General features: G+C 43.4%; 1 protein-coding gene across 4 annotated transcripts in view; it reads left to right on the top strand.

The window, feature by feature from the left end:
* Positions 1–19,935, top strand: part of SIL1 (SIL1 nucleotide exchange factor) — a 234,978-nt gene that overhangs the window by 123,366 nt on the left and 91,677 nt on the right. For all 4 annotated transcript variants that reach the window (XM_054488874.2, XM_054488875.2, XM_063665528.1 and 1 more), the window contains one exon: positions 13,505–13,613. In XM_054488874.2, coding sequence (XP_054344849.1) covers positions 13,505–13,613 — 109 coding nt within the window. The remainder of the gene's footprint in view (positions 1–13,504; positions 13,614–19,935) is intronic.

The following is a 19,935-nucleotide window of genomic DNA, read 5'->3' as shown; positions in this document are numbered from 1 at the left end:
GAAAGAGGTGGCATTAAGGACTAAGAAAAGCATAGGGGGAGTTTAGCCAGAGCATGGGGTACCTGTGGATGAGGGGCAATAAGGCAGAGAATATCAGCAAGGATTTCATTAGGTTAGGCAGGCCTTGAACACCATGAGATAGTATTATTGGGACTTTGAAGGGCAGCAGGGAGCCACTGAAGGTTTGTAAGAAGGAGAGTGCCAAGAAGCCTGTCCTGGGGGATGCTGTACTTAACTGCAGTGGCACAAGGAGGGAACATTTATCTTTTCAGTGGGGGCTGGGTCTCATGATCTCCTGAAGTTCTTTCTAGCTCAGAATGCTGAGGTCCTGAGGTTATGAGGGATTTGCCTTCTCTTTTATAAATCTGAAATGGAAGTTTGAAAGAGGATATCAGAGAGATGATTTGTTGGGAGATGACTTCTGTCAAAAGTGATCCAGACCACAAGTAGTCAGTAGGGCCTGAATCTGCCGATGAATAGGAGGGAGCACCAAGGCCAGAGGTTCCATCTACTTCTGCCTGGGTACTTGGAGAGGACTCAGGAGTGTATAGTGGGTAGAGAGTTTCTCATCAAGTGACAGCGCAGAGTTCCCATTAGTTGCCCAGGATTGGGCGTATGGGGGTGCAGTTGGGGGCAGCATCAGCTGTTGTGAGGGTGGGGTGGAGGTGTGAGGCAGGCTGCTTGTTGGAAGTGTGCACAGCAGCAGCTTTGCTGGAGCGCCAACCTTGTGTGCATTGGCCCAGAACATCCAGGCCTCCTTGCCCATGCTTGGGTGGGCACCTGTCAGCACAGCCCTCTGAGGAGCAGAAAGCCAGAGCAGGGTAGCTGCTTTTATAAGCTCTTTGGTGCATTGTTGCAAAACTGGCTTAAGTTTGTGACTGAGCTAAGTTTATCAGGAAACCTGAAGCCCTTCTTTGTTGCCAGCTGGCCATTGTGCTCGTTTAAATTCTCCCCACATTTGCTTCAGTTTTGCTGCTGGATATGGCCTCTTTGATTTCTATTCTGATGTCTTGGGGAGTGGGACAGAGACTGACCCATCTTAAGTGGGTTTGGTGGCCTGCAGGTTGGCTGAGCCAAGGAAAGCTGTAGTGGGTGTTTTCGATGTGGTACAGGCTAAGTTTAAACAGCTCATTTGCTGCCCTCTCAGTTTGGATGCCCCGCAGCCCTCATTGTTACTGAATTTTTTGCAGCCTTAACAAGGCAGCCTGACATGAATATTCTAAAAAATCATGTACTCTTCTTTCCTCTGCAGAACTCAATCAAGTATGTATTGAGAGCCGATTAACACTCAGTTTGAGCATCTATCATGGCCTGGCCCTGGTCTCTTTCTCATAGCTGGGAAAACTGAACAAGTCACAGAGAGGCAAGAGCCAGGCAGAAAACATTATTGAGAACTCTCTGGTGTCAGCCCTGAGCATCTCCTGTGCATGATCTCTTATTCCTGGCAGTGAACCCTGTGAGCCCTGTGAAGTGGGTACTCTGATGCCCATTCTGCAGATGAGTCATAGGTGTTATTGCTCAAGGTCTCAGAGCTATTAAGTGGTGGAACTGGACCTGGAACCAGATCTTCCTGAGTCTGTGCCCTCTGCCACCAGCTGAACAATTGCCTAGGTCATCCAAGTGCTAAAGGCTGCAATTCCTTCTAGTGAAACCAGCAATACAAGTGAAGAAAGCAAAGCACAACACTGCTTAGTAGGTCTCTCAATACCAACGATCCAAACCTTTAAGCTAAAAAGCAGAAAATTTGGATTGTCATTACACTTTGACAGGTGAAAGGAGGCTCAGGTGACTAACCTCGTTTTGTTAAAGTTGCCTATATTTAAGGAGGGTGGCCTCCCCCAATGGGAGGTGGACAAGGACTTAGGACCAGTTGTTTCTGTGACTGCTGTCTCTGCACTGTACCTGTTGCTCCATCTGCCCCTTCTCCCACTCTGGCATTTTCACCTCCCTGATCCCTGCACACACCACCCCCCAACAATAAATAGAATGATGTGGAGTCCCATCCTTTAGAGCTGGTCTAGAGAGAAATTCTACCCTAAGAATTTTGCTGCAGGCGTCCCTATGGATTTTTTCCCCTCTTCATTGCTGGGAGTATCCAAACTGAGGGGCTTTTGTGGCAGGGCCACTAGGGAAATTGTAGAAGTCAGTAGTAGCCATCTGACAAATAGAACCATCTTTGTCTGTGGAGGTAACAGGTGCTGTAAACGAGAACAAATAAGAGCCAATTATGATGACAGGATTCCTGGGGACTGATAGGGTATGGGGAAAAAAGGATTAAAAATTGAAGTACAATATCTTGGCACTTTGCTTTTTTAACCCTTTTATTAATTATGACTTCTGTTTGAGGAAAATAAATGAGAACAAAGGGTATGTTTAGAATACAATCTCTGTTTTAAATTTGACTAATGAGTCTTTTTAGCACTTTCATTTGGGTCTCAGTCAACCTGTATTCAGAGTGTCAATTAACCAATAAATATGAAAAACAAGAGTCAGAAATGGTTGCACCACTCCTGCTAATGAGCTGCTAATGAAATTGTACCTGGGTGGGAAATGCAGGCACTCTGGAATCCTCAAGAGTCTTCTCCAGAAAATGAGCAGTAGTGGTGCTAAGGCCTCTGGGAAACAGACACATTTAACGCCTTCGCTTCCAATTTGTTTCCCTCCTTATTATGAAGTAAAGCTTATTATCAGTATCTCAGGGTTAACTTCAATTGTAGTGAGAATTTTAAAAAATGTATTTTTGACTCAGAAATTTCTAAGTGGGATTAGAGAGCCAGAAGAGCTATAGCCATGCTGTGGTGTACTCCCAACTGCCTGACCTTTGGTTTCTTGGAGGAACATGGGACACATTGAGGGTAGAGATCAAAGGGGAGCAGAGGCATCAACTGGCTAGGAAACAGGTATGAGATGCCCAGGATGGGTCTCCACATGAAAGTGGCCCCCTTTAGCCCTAGTTTTCTTTATTCCATCCCTGGATTTATTAAATTTGGGGGCTGTGGTAGGCCCCCTAGGCTGGTGGAAGGAGTGAGTAGCTGCGCATGCTTAAAGGTCTGATGCTTTTCTCAGTAGGAGGGCTGGCAGGGCCACAACAAGATCCCTAGTTTTTCTGGTCAAAATACTATCATCCTTTACTGCTGTCTCAATCTTCATTTGCTACCCATTCCTCTGGGTCAGACTTTATTATGTCTGATTAGGACAATGATAACAGCCTGCCAAGTGGCCTCCCTGCTTCTTGTCTGCCTGTTTTATATGCTGAGCTCCAGGTGCTTCATATGGAGTTCCTCATTGCTTGCTTGAAAGCTGTTCTCTGGACTTGGAAATCTAAGGGTTGCTACTTCTCTCCCCATTTACATCATAATTTCTCAATGGCAGGCATTGGTCTTGTTCACTTCCCAGTATACTTCCCAGTGCCCAACACAGCAGTGGCCCTTTGTGGGCACACGGTAAGCTGTGGCAGAAGGAATGCCTGGAAAAGAGCAGACTCTTGCCCAGTCCTCAGGAGATGCTTGTGGACTAGCCACTTATGGAAAGAGGCTCACCATGTCCTAGATGTGGTTACTTTGAGCCTTGTGCTGATGATGGTTCAAGGTACCTCTCTCACTAGAACACACGACATCTAAGTAGCATTATAGTCCTTGTCTGTGGAAAGCGTTACTCTTGTGAATTCTGTGTAGAATGGTTGGTCACCAGCTGTAGTTTGTCCTCCTTGAGGACTGGAAAGGAGACATGGGTTAGGGTGCCGTGGATGAGATTTTGGAGGGTAGTGGGGTAGTGGTGGAAGGGTATGGTGGGAGCTGTCAGGGTAGCTGTTCCCTGGGGGAAACTGGAGTCTTTTGTTCTGAGCGGCTTTCATGCAGCTTGGGGATTTCTGCCCTTGCCTGGAAGCCGTGCTGGAGAACTCTTCTAAGACCCGGCCCAGATTCTAGATTCTCTATGATTCAGAGTAAAAATACGTTTGGAGAATATTCCTATTTTTCTCAGCTTGTCATTGTTTAGTCCTTCTAAAAAATCCATAAATATAACTATGATCCAGAATGGCTCATTATGTATTTTGCTGTTTAAAAAAAAGGTCGCCATTTTTGGTTCCCTTAAAAACACAATAACATTAAGTGTTGTTTTAGGGTTCAGCACCCTAGAGAGGTTTGTGCACGTTATTTGTTACTGGTTCCGTTCAAGTCCTGGAGACAGGATAGATGCTCATTTGTGTAAGGCAGGGATCTTGCCAGGACTTGTTTGGGGCTTTTGAATAAAGAAGCAGGAGGAGAGGGCTTTGGTAGTCATGGCAACTGGGCCTGTAAAGCCTCAGCTCTGACCAGCCCTGTTAGGAGCTTGGAGGCCCCAGTGAGGTGAGTGGCATTGCTTCCTGTTCTATATTTTTGTATTCCTTTTGGTCTGGGGAAGAGGGAGCTGGCATTCAAGCTCACCTTTTTGGAGGCCTACTGTGTGTCTTGAGCTGAGCTTGAGCTGTGGGCACAAATAATTGGTTCCTGCCCTTCAGAAACTCAGCATAACCGGGAGTTTTTACTCTTAACACCTACCTGTAGGACTTGACAAATAAGCTGTCTTTGCTTCATCCGGGTTGACATTTACCTTTTTGAGATGTTTTTGGGACTGCTTTTTCTGGCGTACTTTTTATTTCTTCTGAGCACTGACACAGTTCTTTTTTCATTTGTTCTTCACAACAATGTAGCACATTAGGGAAAACAGACATGATAAATTCTTTTCGGTTGACACATAAGGGCATGAAGATTCAGAAAGATAAAGGAATTTGGCTAGAGTCACCCAGCCAACAAAGATAGCCAAGTGAGGAACAGAGTCCCAGGGCTTGTGGCATGGCCAGCCAGGGCAGCCTCTGGCTTTCTGCCATTGTGTCCACGTATGACTGGAAGTCCCTGGAGCGGGAAGTTTCCAGACAGGAGCCTGTGGAGGACATCCTGTCCTTTTCACCCCTCCTGAAGTCCCATAACTACCAAATCTCTTAATGCCAAGGCAGACCCAAGAGCACCATGCATTAATTCCAGCTGGCCTGTCTTCGTTGAAGCAGGGCAGCCAGGCTCCACAGCAACCTCACTGTGGGCACCACCTGAGCAGGCCCCGTCACTGGGAGTCCGGGAGGGACAGGTTTCTAAGCATTGGACACTGGGATGAGTTGGGTCAAAGACAGAGCCAGGTATAATTTGTTAATAGGTAAAACTATCATTACAGCAGTTACAAACTGGCCATATGTTTTGTTTGCCTTTTCTGTATTTAAGGTGGAATACTTTTAGAAGGGGCATTTTTCACAGCCCTCACCATTCATGTTTTCTTACAGACGAACCTCCTCACTCTCTTGCCTCCTGCCTCCTGTGGGCATTTGACATGGCTCCTACCTCCTGGTCACTATTTCTTACCTGTCCTTCTGTCAGCGTTCCTCTTGTCCTGGTGCTTCACGGCCTCAGGCTTCCTAGGCTAATTTTCCCCTTCCTAACATTCCGAGAACTGTACTCCTGGGTCTGTGTCTAGGCCCTTGAGCCTTAGTTCTCTTTCTTGGCCCCTAGAAATATTTACTGTCACATTGAACTGTGTCTGATAGACTAATTGCTGTTCAAGGATTTAAAAAGAGATGGTGGAGGAATACATTTCTACAACCACTTTATTGAGATATAATTTATATACTATCCAATTCACCTATTTAAAGTGTACAATGGGAATAATTCTCAGATGTCCTAGGGAAGATTGGCAGAATGGAGAGGTGGTTTCTAGGCTGTGGTGTTTTATGGACCAGAAAAACTTAAAAAAAAAGAATTTGGAGGACTAAGGCCAACTTTTTATTTTGCTGAGTTAAGGGCCTTAACATGGAAACAACACACTATCTACTATCATTATCTCATTTTTTAAAAGGACATTTTAACACAAAAAAGAAACTATATAATTTCAGAAAAAACTGTTATTTATATTGGGCACTTTTAATTTCTTGTTTTGGGACCATTGGAATGAATGCCACAATAAACAAAACACCTCAAAGCCTGGTGGCTTAAAAAAACAGTAACTATACAAAAAAAAAAGTATGTAAGAGAACAGAACACTGTTCTTTTTGTATAGCTCTGACTCTTAGAACTACAGTAATAGTTCACATACTCTTCATAGGCTCACCAAATAAATAGTTAAGCCAATCAGGATATGGAGGGGCAGGAGCTATAAAATAGAATACAAATACTAACAAATGAACCAAGTATTACTAATTAATAACATAACCTTAATGAAGTGGACAGGGAAGAACTAACCCAAGTGACTTTGTGAAGCAGTATCTTGACCAGGTAATGTAAAGCTAAAAACAGAACTGTACATACGTGCTGTAATCTAGTTTGATAAATGTATTTCTCACAGGGATATGGGTTAACAGTTTTGAAACTAGTTTATTTGTATACTAGAACAAAAATATATTGTAGATAATAAGAGCAGATTTCTCAGTGTTAGAGAAAGAAGTTATAAATAAGTAAAGTGAGAAGACAAATGAACCCATGTATTAGATTGGAATCTGAAGTATCAGTATAAACTTGTAGTTTTAAAAATATATACAGATAAATATAGAAATATAGATGTGTGGATTTATACACACAACAATAATATAGCAAGAAATATAGGTGTGTGCATGTATATAGATGTCTGTATGTATATATATGTGTGCATCTGTTGATGTCCTCTTTTGTTACTTCTGGCACAGATTATTAGAGAAAGTGAACTCAATGTCCCTTCAACATTAATGTTGATGATTACATGGAGGGCCTGAATGTTATTCTAAATCATATATGTATATGTGGTTTAGAATATATGTAATATAATATTCTAAACTATATATATTAGTTCCCATGCTGCTAATAAAGACATACCTGAGACTGGGTAATTTATAAAGGAAAGAGGTTTAATGGACTTACAGTTCCACATGGCCGGTGAGGCCTTACAATCGTGATGGAAGGTGAATGAGTAGCAAAGTCATGTCTTTACATGGCAGCAGGAAAGAGAGTGTGTGCAGGGGAACTGCCCTTTATAAAACCATCAGATCTCGTGAGGCTTATTTACCATCACAGGAACAGCACAGGAAAGACCCACCCCCATGATGTAATTACCTCCTACCAGGTGGCTCCCATGACATGTGGGAATTAAGGGAGCTACAATTCAAGATGAGATTTAGGTGGAGACACAGCCAAACCTTATCACCATATATATATACAAATGTATGTATGTATATGTGTGTGTGTACATATACATATATATAATTAACATTTGTGTGTGTATATATAATTTGTATTGTTTATAAATTACCCAGTCTAAGGTATTTTGTTACACACACACACACACACATTTCTAGCTCCGTCTACTGAGAGGGCTTAGAAATACCAACACCCTAGTAGTAATGAACACACCTAGGATCCAGATCTTGGCTTCTAAACACTGTTCTCCAATTAAAAAAAAAAAAAGAAAGAAAAAGAAAACAAAAAACTAGGGCTCGTTAGAAGTGGCTGATTCCAGGGCTGGGGAAAGGAAAATACAAGATGAACCTGGAACATCTTATGGAACCAGAAAGTAAGGAAATACTTTTAAAAAGAAAATGATGGTGGGGAGGAAGGATTTTTCAAAGGAATGTAAGAGCCAACCTGAAGGCACTTCTGATTGCTAAGGCTGAAACAATTCGAGCAACAAAATAAATAATAATAGTGTTGGACCCATAGAATAAAATATCCATGAGTTCATACTAATACAAATAATTAGAGGAGTGACAATTTTTTCTTGGAGTGAAATAAATCCAAATTAATAAATGTGTAAAGAAGGAGGGAAGTAGCAAATTCCCATGAGATGATTACCACAGTGGTAAGTGTTGCAGATGGATTCCTCTAATGGCATGCAATGGTTTTTAGAGTGAAGGGATGGATTTGTATAATCTGAAAGTATTTCCCCCATGATTTTTTTTTTGGTAATTTGGTGGTTTTTTTTTAGTATATCCACAGTGTTGTGCAATTACTGCCACTGTCTAACCCCAGACCACCAGTGGTCAATCCTCATTCCTTCCTTCCCACAGCCCCTGACAGCCATTAATCTACTGTTTCTATGGATTTGCCTATTCTGCACATTTCATATAAAAATAATCATATGATACATGCTTTTTTGTATCTGGCTTTCACTTAGCACAATGTTTTCAAGGTTCATCAATGTTGTAGGATGTATCAGTATTTATTGCTCCTTTTAATGGTGAATAATATTATATGGATATACTACTTTTATTTATTCATTTATCAGATGATGGACATTTGGGTTGTCCCCTGATACCAAGTATGATAGTATTAGAAGGTGGGGCCTTTAGGAGGTGATGAGGTCATGAGAGTTCCACGCCCCATGAATAGGATTAGTGAAGAGGCTTGAGGGTGCCTCCTGGCCCCTTCCACCATGTGAAAACACTTAGAAGCCACCTTCTATGAGGAACAGGCTCTCACCAGACACTGAAACTGCTGGTGTGATCTTGGACTTCCCAGTTTCCAGAATTGTGAGCAATAAATTTGTATTGTTTATAAATTACCAGTCTAAGTTACTTTGTTATGGGATTCCTACAGGACTAGGACACACTCTAAGACAGCCATTAAAGCAGATGCTTTCGGTTCCCTGCCCATACTTCCTGGGATCTCCTTTTCCCATAGAGGGTGTTTCTTCCCCAGCTACTGTGGGCGTTCAAGACTCACTCTTGCCACCTGTTCCTGGACCCCTCTGAGGAGCCAAAGCTTCTTTGCCCAGAGCTTCTGCCTCCACCTGCTCTGGTAGCCTGTGGCCTCTGACTGCCAGGAGGGGGTAGGTGGGGGTATAAAGTCCTCCCTGCCTGCTCATTTCCTGTCAACTGGAGAGCACCCCTTAATAAACCATGTGCACATGAAGCCCTGACTTGTTTTTTCTCCATGGGTGTCTCATCCTTCTTGGACCAGAAGGCTAGCAGTGATGTTCTTCTCATGATGGTAGCAGAATATGATACAACCATGCAAGCACATTTCAAACATCTGTTTGCGGCCCATTTGCTAGCATCCCACTGGCCAACGCATGTGATAAGCAAAATCCAAAGTCAAGGTGTGGGAAGGCACACTCTGCAGTAGGAGGAACTGTAAAGTCACATGGCAGAGAGTGTGACAAGCAGGGAGGAAGAAAATTGGTGACAATGTTGCAGTCTACCATAGATTATCCCCCAACCCAGAAAACAAGAGTTGTTATCTGGGTCCTGACCTGTGACTGAAGTCAGTGACAGTCCCAGTGGGAGTCAAAATTCAAGCATGAGGTGGCCTTACTCAATATGGACAGGGCTTCTGCTTAATATGAACAGGGTTTTCTAGGCTAGGATAGTCAGCCTTGGGATCAGCTCTGAAGGAGCCGGAGGTGGGAAAACAGATACTGTAGGCTTTGCAGGCCTGTTTGCCTTCCTGGATCCAGACATTATTTTCTGCCTGTCCCCTTGCTCTCCATCCCCCTAACACGTTACCTGTATGTATCTTGTTTTCTCTTTGCTCTGATTTGCCCTTCCCCTGTGTTCTGGTACATTTTCTTCTGTCACAGGGGCTCTCGAAGGATACAGGTCAGATTATACTATCTGTCTAACTTGGACATTTCCCCAGTGGAGAAGTATTTGAAATACTGCATTTCCTGTTGCTTTTGCCACTGCTGCTGCCATGACGTGTTTAGTATATTTTAAATGAACACAGCCTGTATTTTGAATTAATGCTATTGTGGTTGCTCTTGCCCCCTGTGGTGGCTTATGTGAAGGGAGTAATTTTGGAATTTTCATCAAAATAACTAGATTCACATAAGAACCTAGCCTCTTCTTTGGCGAGCTTAGCACACTATAACCTATTACTTCTGAAGCTTATAAACTCATATGCTTTTTTCTTTTCCATTTCTAACTTTGATCAAAAGTTTGAAAATTTTAAATACTATTTTTATTATATTACTAGTATTAGTACCATTATTACTAAAAATAACTATTAACATGACTAATTACTATTATAACTCAACCTGCCCCAGTAAAAATCCTTCTTGGCCTTTCCATGTAACTCTAGGTCAGCTAGGAATTCCCTCTTTCTTTTAAACACTTTCACTCAACAAATAATTATTATTTTTTTAATTTAGAGACAAGTTCTCACTCTGTTGCCCAGGCTAGAGTGCAGTGGCATGATCATAGCCCATTGCTGCCTTGAACTCCTGAGCTCAGGCGATCTTCCCACCTCAGACTCCAAGTGGCTAGGAGTATAGGAGCATGCCATTGTGCCTGGCTAATTTTTTTATTTTAATTTTTTTGTACAGATGGGGTCTCACTATGTTGCCCAACCCCTGGCCTCAAATGATCCACCTGCCTTGGCCTCCCAAAGTGCTGGAATTACAGGTGTGAGCCACCACACTTAGCTAATTTTAAATTTTTTCTAGAGATGGGATCTCATTGTTTGCTCAGGCTGGTCTCTAACTCCTGGGCTCAGGTGATCCCCTCGTCTCAGCCTCCCAAAGTGCTGGGACTATAGGCAAGGGCCTCCTCACTTGACCAACAAATGATTATTGAGAGTTCACTATAAGCTAGGTCATGTGATAGGCCCTGAGGATAAAATGGTGAGCATTTATATTCACCAGATAAATAAAAAAAACTAATGTGTAATTACTGATTGTGGTAAGTGCTATAAAGGATTCATAGTGCTGTGAAATCTTTTGGAGGCAGGTAAATCTAGTCTGAGAAAATAGAGGATGCCTTTCAGAAGAAGTGACTTTAGTTGGGATTGGAAGGATGAGGAGATGGAGGCTGAGGGTGGGAAGACTATTCTGGACAAAGGGAACAGCAGATGGAATGGCCCCCTGGTAGGAGGTAGCATGGTTCTTTCAGAAGGATGGAAAAAGACCAGTGTGCCTAGAGCACAGGAATGAGGAGTGGACAAGGCTGGAGAGGTAGGCCGGGGCCAGATACTGCAGGGCCTCATTGACCAGGCTGAGGATTTTCATTTTTATCCTCAGAATAGTAGGAAGCCATGAAAAGGTTTGAAGCAGGAAAATGACATCGGTTTGGTATTTTGGAAAAGAAAAATCATTCACTTTAAAGAACAGTTTGATTGGGAGGTGAATCGGGGAGGCCAGTTAGAAAGCTGTGATAGGGCCCAGATCAGAGATGGTGATGGTTCAGACAAAAGCAGTGGGGGAAGATGGAGAGAAGAGTATGCATTCAAGACATACATAGCAGGAAAAATCAACCAGTTTGGGAGGTAGATTGGGTATCAATGTGGTAGAGTAAAGGGGGCTGGCATTTTAGCATTCATCCAGGAAGGGACTATCGTCTTGTTTAGCATTCATCCAGGAAGGGACTATTGTCTTGTCAGTTGGGGATCTCTCCAGGTGAGGCAGCCTCTCCCCTTCACACATTCAGAGATTAGATTAGTACTAAAGAAATTACCTCTTGCCCTGTGATCATAGTAATAGGATAGAAGTTGCCAGTTCTTTGTTATTCTTGCCAGTATTCAGCCTCATCTCCTCCCAGAACCATCTTCTGCAGCTGTTTGATGAATATTTTCCTATCCTAGGAATATGAACCCAGGCTTCCTGGTGGTACCAAGCCAGCAGCCCCCACAGCCCTTCCAGTTAGTTCTGTGGCCTAGTCTCTCCTCAGCTCCTGTGGCCTATTGGGTTCTGGGTCAGTGCATTTGCACGTGGGGCTTCCTTACTGTGGTATTCCCTTTATTCCTAGTCTGGGACTCACTTTTTGCTTCATTTGACCCCAACTTTATCAGGAGGGCCACCCCAGAGAAGGATTTTTCCACTGCGCTCTGAACGTTTTTTTTTTTTTTTTTTTTTGAGATGGAGTCTTGCACTGTTGCCCAGGCTGGAGTGCAGTGGTGTGATCTTGGCTCACTGCAACCTCCGCCATTCAGGTTCAGGCAGTTCTCCTGCCTCAGCCTCCCGAGTAGCTGAGATTACAGGTTCCTGCCACCACACTTGCCTAATTTTTGTATTTTTAGTAGAGATGGGGTTTGCCAAGGCTGGTCTCGAACTCCTGACCTCAGGTGATCCACCTGCCTTGGCCTCCCAAAGTGTGAGCCACCATGCCTGGCCTGAATGTATTTTTTATCCTTGAAAATAATGGTTGGGGTTAGAGGGAGATCATTATGCACATACTTCTATATACTGTATGTAGGTTCCCATTTTTTTAAAGTAAAACATACAGAAACTCCCTACTGAAGTGGGACGGCAGGAACAGCAACAGCATGGTGTGCGATATCCCTGGAATCTTGATTGGGGATAGAGTGACTAACTGGTGGAACTCAGAGTTCTCTATGGGCCTCCCAGAATTGAGAGAACTGTTGAATACTTGCCTGTATCATTATCCTTCTATACTTGAGTTTACCTGATTATTTGAGAGAACTTGTGCTGTGTGCTTCCTCCGGAGGAATTTTTTCTGAAAGTCATTAATTTGAGTTCTTAAATCAAACTTAACACCAACAAGGCAATGCTGTCCTCTGGCAGGAGAAAGCAGAGTCAAAGTCCGGGTGTCAGAAGCACCATCTTTGCTTCAAATCTCCCATCTGTTGAAAAGCCTTTTCCCTGAAATTCTCCATCCCTACAGCAGTTTCATGAATGAATGAATGGGTGTAGCATTCCATTTGTAGTATGTGCTACTGCACAGTTGCTTTTTAACTATACTTGAGTAGTTTTGTGCAGTGCATAGGAATAGCCCATCGATTCACAACACTTGTTTTTCCCAGCTGTGGATCAGCTCCATAGATAGGTGGGTGTAGGTTTTCAGTTTATTTTGGCTCCACTCCCTGCCTCCTTGGCTTGCTCTGTCCTCTTGCCTTCCAGTCTCTTCCTTCTTCTTTTTCATAACGTTAAGTGCCACGCTTTTATGTGCCAAGCCCTGGCCTAAGGGCTGGGAAATCAAAAAGGAGGAAATACAGTCCCTGTGCTTAGGAAGGAGAGCGCCTCATAGAAGGAGCGTAATTAAACAGATGCAGGTGGTGGGATGGCTGTCTGGGGTTCTGTGGGACTGACTGTCAGGGGAGGGGCAGGAAGGGTGTCGTGGAAGAGACAGTAAAGTAGCATGTCCTGAGGAATGAGTAGGTGTCTACCACTTACCTGCTGCACATAACACAAAGCTTTTATTAGCTCAAGAAGACATAGAAGAGCTTCAATATGCAGGTTCTAATTGGGGGACGTTGGTCTCTAGATTCAAGTGCCCATCTTACGTCATTCCCTTACAGATTTCCTTATAGATTAGCAAAGTGAGTATATGCGAGTGGTTCAAGGGAGTGTTTTCAAGGGAGAGAGATAGGTGGATTGAGGAAGTAACTGAACACAGCTGAGTCGTGTCTTCATGATCCTATGAGAGATAGGTGGATTGAGGAGGTAACTGAACACAGCTGAGTCATGTCTTCATGAACTAGTAAGTCCTGTTGGCTTGCTGGCCATCCCGGCGACCTTCCAAGGACCTTGTATCTCATAAGCGTTTTCTCTTCTTGGCTTTTAGGGCAGGCAGTCCCTGCAGGATCCCACATACGGCTGAATCTTCAGACTGGGGAAAGAGAGGCAAAACTCCAATATGAGGACAAATTCCGAAATAATTTGAAAGGCAAAAGGTACAGTGTCAACCCTAGGGACTGGGAGGCTAAGTGATGACATTGATTTTGTATTGTAATACTTAAAATGTTACCCAAATTCATGTGGCTTTTTTTTTTTCTTTGAAATTTAATAGCATAGAATTTGTGATAAATCTGTCAGGGTTTTATGAAAGTTTACTTCTACAGTCTTTGGAAAGAGACAGTTTGCAAAGCAAATTGATACTTTAAAAAAGGCTGTAGGGGGAATACTTAACCTGCTTTAAAAATGAAGCTATTTTTCCCAGTACTTTAAGAGCACCCATTTGAATCCCAACAATTAATGCGCTGATTACAGATGAGTCATCTATTCATTAAAACAGGCCTGTTAGGCCTTCTGCTTTGCAGTAATACTTCCTTGGTGAACAATAAAATTGCATTTTAAAGTCTTTAATTCAGACTAACTTTTCCTCTCATTAGTCAGTATTAAAACAGGCTTTCTTATAGTATAAAAGTAGAAGCTACTGCCATTCTCCACTGGCCAGAGGTTGCCTTATTTCTCAATAACCAGGTTAGATTATTCAGTTTTAGAGAATTCAGTGTCGCTATTTTTCTTTTTGTTGCCTTGAATTAGCATGCTTTCTTTGCTTGATATTTCCTGAATGAGAGGGAAGGAGGTTGAGGCATGGAGTTGCAGGGGTTGCTGGAATTGTGCATTTTGAAAGCTCAGTGGAAATACCAGCCATGAAATTTCTAACACAGGGACCAGCAAATTATGGCCTGTGGGCCTTAGTGGGACTGCTCCCTGCTTTGGTTCAGCCTGCAAGTAAAATTGGTTTTTACATTTCTTAAAGGCTGGAAAAAAATCAAAAGGTAATATTTCATGACTCATGAATGTATGAAATTCAGATTTAAATGTCCATAAATAAAGTTTTAATGGGACACAGCCATGCTCATTTGTTTATATATTGTCTGTGGCTGCTTTCTTGCTACAGTGACAGAGTTGATTAATTGGCACAGACACCATATGGATCACAGAGCCTAAAATAGTATCCAGTCATTACAGACAGTTTGCTGACCCTGTGCTAAAACATGTAAGCACTGGGAATTATTAGTATGGATTGAGTGTGGTTAGTGTTACTCAGTCCTTGGATGATGATGATGATGATGATTTTTTTTTTTTAAGAGATAGGGTCTTGCTCTGTTGCCTAAGCTGGAGTAAAGTGGTGTGATCATAGTTCACTATAACCTTGAACTCCTGGGCTCAAGCAATCTCATTGTCTCAACCTCCTGAGTAGGCTGGGGCTACAGGTGTGTGCCACTATGCCTGGCTAATTTTTTTTAATTTTTTTGTGGAGACAGGGTCTCACTTTATTGCTCAGGCTGGTCTTAAACTCCTGGACTCAAGTGATCTTCCTGCCCTGGCCTCCCAAAGTGCTGGGATAACAGATGTGGACCACTGTGCCCAGTCTGGATTTTATAATTTAAACAGTATTTTGCAGGTCAGGCGTGGTGGCTCACACCTGTAATCCCAGCACTTTGGGAGGCTGAGGCAGGCGGATCACCTGAGGTCAGGAGTTTGAGACCAGCATGGCCAACATGATGAAACCCCGTCTCTACTAAAAATACAAACAAAAGTTAGCTGGGTGTGGTAGCAGGTGCCTGTAATCCCAGCTACTCAGAAGGCTGAGGCAGAAGAATCACTTGAACCTGGGAGGCAGAAGTTACAATGAGCCAAGATCTCGCCACAGCACTCCAGCCTGGGTGGCAGAGCAAGACTCTGTCTCAAAAAAACTAAAACAAAAACCTAGTATTTTGCAGTTAGATGTAATCAGAAGGAGGTCCTAGAGACCCACTTCTTACCCTAGTCTTTTCCCTGACATGCCTGTCAGAAGGTCACTCAGCTGGTCCATGTGCACTTTTGTCAGGTGGCACTCACCCCACAAAGCAGCCTGTTCAGATTTAGACAGTTTTCACTGATAGAAAATTCTACTTCATATTGAGATAGAGGCATTTGTTCTCCTTACAGTCACTCCAAATTGGGAAGGATCTTTCATCTTCCCTCATCCCTCCAGATAACCCTATACTTGGAGTGGCCCAGGTCAGACAATTACTCCTTTCTAACAACCATGTAAGAAATAATCAGCTGTCATTGTCATGGCCCCTGCCAAACTTCTTTCATCCACAATACACACATATTTCAGTGTCTCAAAGTACTTTTAGGAAGTCTTTTCTCACATGTAATCCAAGTCTTATTTTCTGAAGAAAATAATCTATTCTTTTCTTAGCTTATGAATATTGAGTTAGGGGCCGGGCGCAGTGGTTCACACCTGTAATACCAACAGTTTGGGAGGCTGAGGCGGGTGGATCGTTTGAGCCTAGGATTTGAAGACCAGCCTGGGCAACAGGGTGTGTGTCTCTACAAAACAAAAATTAGCCGGAGATGGTGGCAGACGCCTGTAGTCCCAGCTACTCGCGGGCTGAGTTGGGAGGATCGTTTGAGCCTGGGAGGCAGAGGTTGCAGTGAGTCAAGATCGTACCACTGCATTCCAGCCTGGGTGGCAGAGCCAGACCCTGTCTCAAGAAAAACAAACAAACAAACAAAAAAAAGCAAAACAGGAAAAAACACCATAAACAAAAATTAGCTGGGTGTGTGGTGTGTATTATGCCTGTAGTCCCAGCTACTCAGGAGGCTGAGATGGGAGGATCACCTGAGCCTGGGGAGGTTGAGGCTGCAATAAGTCATGATTATGCCACTGTACTCCAGCCTGGGTGACACAATGAGACTCCGTCTCAAAAAATAAGTAAGCAAAATATATAAATAAAAAATAAAATCCCTTTACAAAAATAATAATACTGAGTTAGGAATTTTATTAATTTGGAGTTTATTTGTTGGTTTTTATACTATGAGAAGTCACTTCTCTACCACCTGACTGTAGATCATCAGTGTGAACATGTACTGCTTTGTCTGTTGCTCATATCTTTTCAGAATAGACAGCAGAGCCGTCCATGTGAACTGTAGAGACACACCATAAGGGAGAAATATTTGTCCCTACTCCTGCCTTTTTACTTTCCTCCTTTGGAGAGTCTCTGCCTGATAGGTCTAGCATATGCTGGACCTTTCTTCTTCCTTCTCAGCATTTATAGCTAATGGTAAACCTATCTGAATAGAAGTCCAAAGGCATTGACAAGGTGGTGTGAACATTCAGTGCTGTGAGCTCAGTGAGCCTTTGATGGTGACTTCCTACTTCTGGGATGGAGCTCCTCCAATTCCATTTCATGGTGTCTTCCTGGCCCCTTAGCACTGGAATGCGAACAGAGGCCTAAGGGCAGGGCCACTTCCCTGAAATTGTTAGAGTATTTTGCTTATATCCTTATTCTGTTTTAGAGGACAAAATCCATAGCTTTCCATGAAATTGTCCAAGAAGTTAGTGATCCCACAGAGTTAAGAACCATTGGCCTAGAGGGAGATGGGGACAGTCCATTAATCCAAAATTCATGGCAGTCTTTCTACTATTTTTACTAGTTGTGTGGCTGGCCACATTGCTACCTAGAGCTGCAGTGCTTGTGGTCTCTAAAGCCTGAGACAGAAGACCCTGACTCTGGCTTGTCTCAGAGAGTTCCTTTAGCACTGCCTTATTTCATTGCACGTAGTTGGCTCTTAGCAACAGGTTTCCACTTGCTATTTATGCTTTAGGCTTTGCCATCTCTAGTGGTTTTAGTCCATATCCCTGTCAACATCTCCATAGTACATCTCTCTTTTTGCCCTGGAATAACCAGCTTCTTGGACTCTTCCTTCTAGGTTTGGAGGACTGAGGGTAAAACCACATTCAAGTTGTGCCATCTTGGGTTGAACATTTACCAAGGTCCAATATGGTATAGTGGTTAAAAGGTTGGGCTAAGGACAGAGCCATTTACTTCCTCCATTTATTTATTTCACAAAAACCTATTGGGTGCCCACGTGCCAGGGATTGGGATACAGTAATAAACAAAACAGCCTCCACAAGGCTGGCAGACAGAAAACCAGGTACATAAGCACAGAAGTAAGATATTATCTGGTCATTACTGATAGTTTGCTGACCCTGTTCTAAAACGTGAAAGTATTGGGAATTAATCATAGATTAATTAACTGGCCTCAAAGGGAGGAAGGAAAGGAACCAATGTGGCTGATCCCAGGAACCTGTCAAAGACTGGATTGGTATCCTCACCGAGATCCCTGGAGCTGATCCAAACCACAGCCATGCAGCTTGACTAGAGAGAAGACATCCATTGGGGAGCAAGGTTTTACCACTAGCACTTATTTCAGTTCGGGGAACAGAGATAAGAACAAGGATGATATGGACAAAAAGAATAATTAACTCTTTATGCAAAGGGTTAGGTTTATAGGTTTAGGAGTTAGGACATTTCAGACAGATGAAACAACAGGAAGTCCCAGGCTTTGTCAAGGAAAAGGCTTTGTCAAGTATGAGAAGCAAGAAAACGATCAAGGTGACTAGCGGAGAAGAGAGAAGGAAGGAAACCGATAGGAGATGAGATTGGAGGGGTATATGGGGGCCAGATCATGTGGCTTTTGAGGAAGATTTTGTATGTTCTTCATTCACCTTTTTGTAATGGAAAGCCATTGGAAGATATTTTCCCCCCCTAAGCTGGTGTCTTGCTCTGCTACCCAGGCTGGAGTGCAGTGGCACCATCTAAGCTCACTGCAACCTCCGCCTCCCGGCTTCAAGCAATTCTCCTGCCTCAGCCTCCCGAGTAGCTGGGATTACAGGTGCCCGCCACCACACCCAGCCAATTTTTGTATTTTTAGTAGAGACGGGGTTTCACCACGTTGGCCAGGCTGGTCTTGAACTTCTGACCTCGTGATCTGGCCGCCTCGGCCTCCCAAAGTGCTGGAATTGCAGGCGTGAGCCACCGCACCCAGCTGCCATTGGAATATTTTAGGCAGGAGGGTGATTTAGTTGCTATGTGTCTGGAGATGAGATTGAAGGTGGACAAAAGAAGACAGAATTAGGATGTCATTTCAGTAGATCAGGTAGGACATAATGGTGGCTTAGTCTAGGGTATCATAACAGAGACTGAATGAATTTGGAGATTTGGAGGTAGACTCAAGAGGAGTTGCTTATGATTTCAGTGTAGAGATTGAAGGAAGGTGCAGGGAGGGGCATGGATTGAGGATAAAGTCTCATTTTGGAACTTGAGCAACTGGGTGGTTGTTGGTACTATTTATTGAAATAGAAAAGTTGGGAGGGGGACCAGACTTATAAGGAGAAGAATCAAGAGCCATGTTTTAGATTCAATAAGTTTGAAGTACTTGTTAAACATTTGAGATACAGATCTATCAGGTAGTTGTACAAGACTCTGATTGGTGCTCAGGGGAGAGGTTGGGCTGGAGATGTAAATGTGGAGATTACTGGCAGATAGGTTTTTAAAGTAACTAGGGGAGGATGTCGAGGTGGAGAAGATTGACAGGGCTGAACTCCAAGGCATTCCGGGCTATGTGGCTCAGGTAGGAGATGAGGAACCAGCAAGAGTTGGAGAAGGAGTAAGGAAGAGGAAGAGCCATGAGAGTGAGGTAACAAGCCAGGAAAGGAGTTTTTTGTTTGTTTGTTTGTTTTGAGACAGGGTTTCGCCTTGTCGCCCAGACTGGAGTGCAGTGGCGTAATCACGGCTCACTACAGCCTAGGCTCAAGCAATCCTCCCACCTCAGGCTTCTAAGTAGCTGGGGCCACAGGCGCACACCACCTTGCCTGGCTAATTTTCAATTTTTTTGTAGAGACAGAATCTTACTATGTTGCCCTTACTGGTCTTGAACTCCTGGGCTCAAGCAATCCTCCCTCCTCAGCCTCCCAAAGTGCTGGAATTACAAGCATGAGCCACCACACCCGACTGAGAGTTTTTCAAGAAGGGAGGGTCAGCTGTGGAAATGCTGCTTAGTGGTTGAGGAACATGAAGTGAGTGAAGAAGGGTCCATCGCATTTGGTCATCAATTATTGGTAATTTTGATTAGCAGTGTGAGTAGAGTTGTGAGGACAGAATCCAGATTACAGTAAATGGCAATATAAATAGGAATAAAAAAGGTGGGGATAGTGAGTGAAAACAATGTGTTCATAAAGTGTTACTCTGAATGAGAGCAGGGAAGTGGCAGGATAACCAGAAGAGACTGTGGAGTAAAAGGAGAATTGGTGTGCTGATGGGAATAATCCAGCTGAAGGGAGAAACTGACGATGCAGGCAGGAGGGAGCGGTGTAATTATGGGAGTTAAAGCTTTTGTAAAGGCAAGTGCGATCTGGAACTAAGTTTAATAGGATCAGGGACACTCATCCATTATAATAGGAAGGAAAGTAGAAAACATAGACTTAGGTGC

This window comes from Pongo pygmaeus, chromosome 4, assembly GCF_028885625.2.
Source record: "Pongo pygmaeus isolate AG05252 chromosome 4, NHGRI_mPonPyg2-v2.0_pri, whole genome shotgun sequence".
Classification (NCBI taxonomy): Eukaryota; Metazoa; Chordata; class Mammalia; order Primates; family Hominidae; genus Pongo; species Pongo pygmaeus.
Note: the sequence above shows the minus strand (reverse complement) of the source record. Positions and strands in the feature narration are given on the sequence as shown.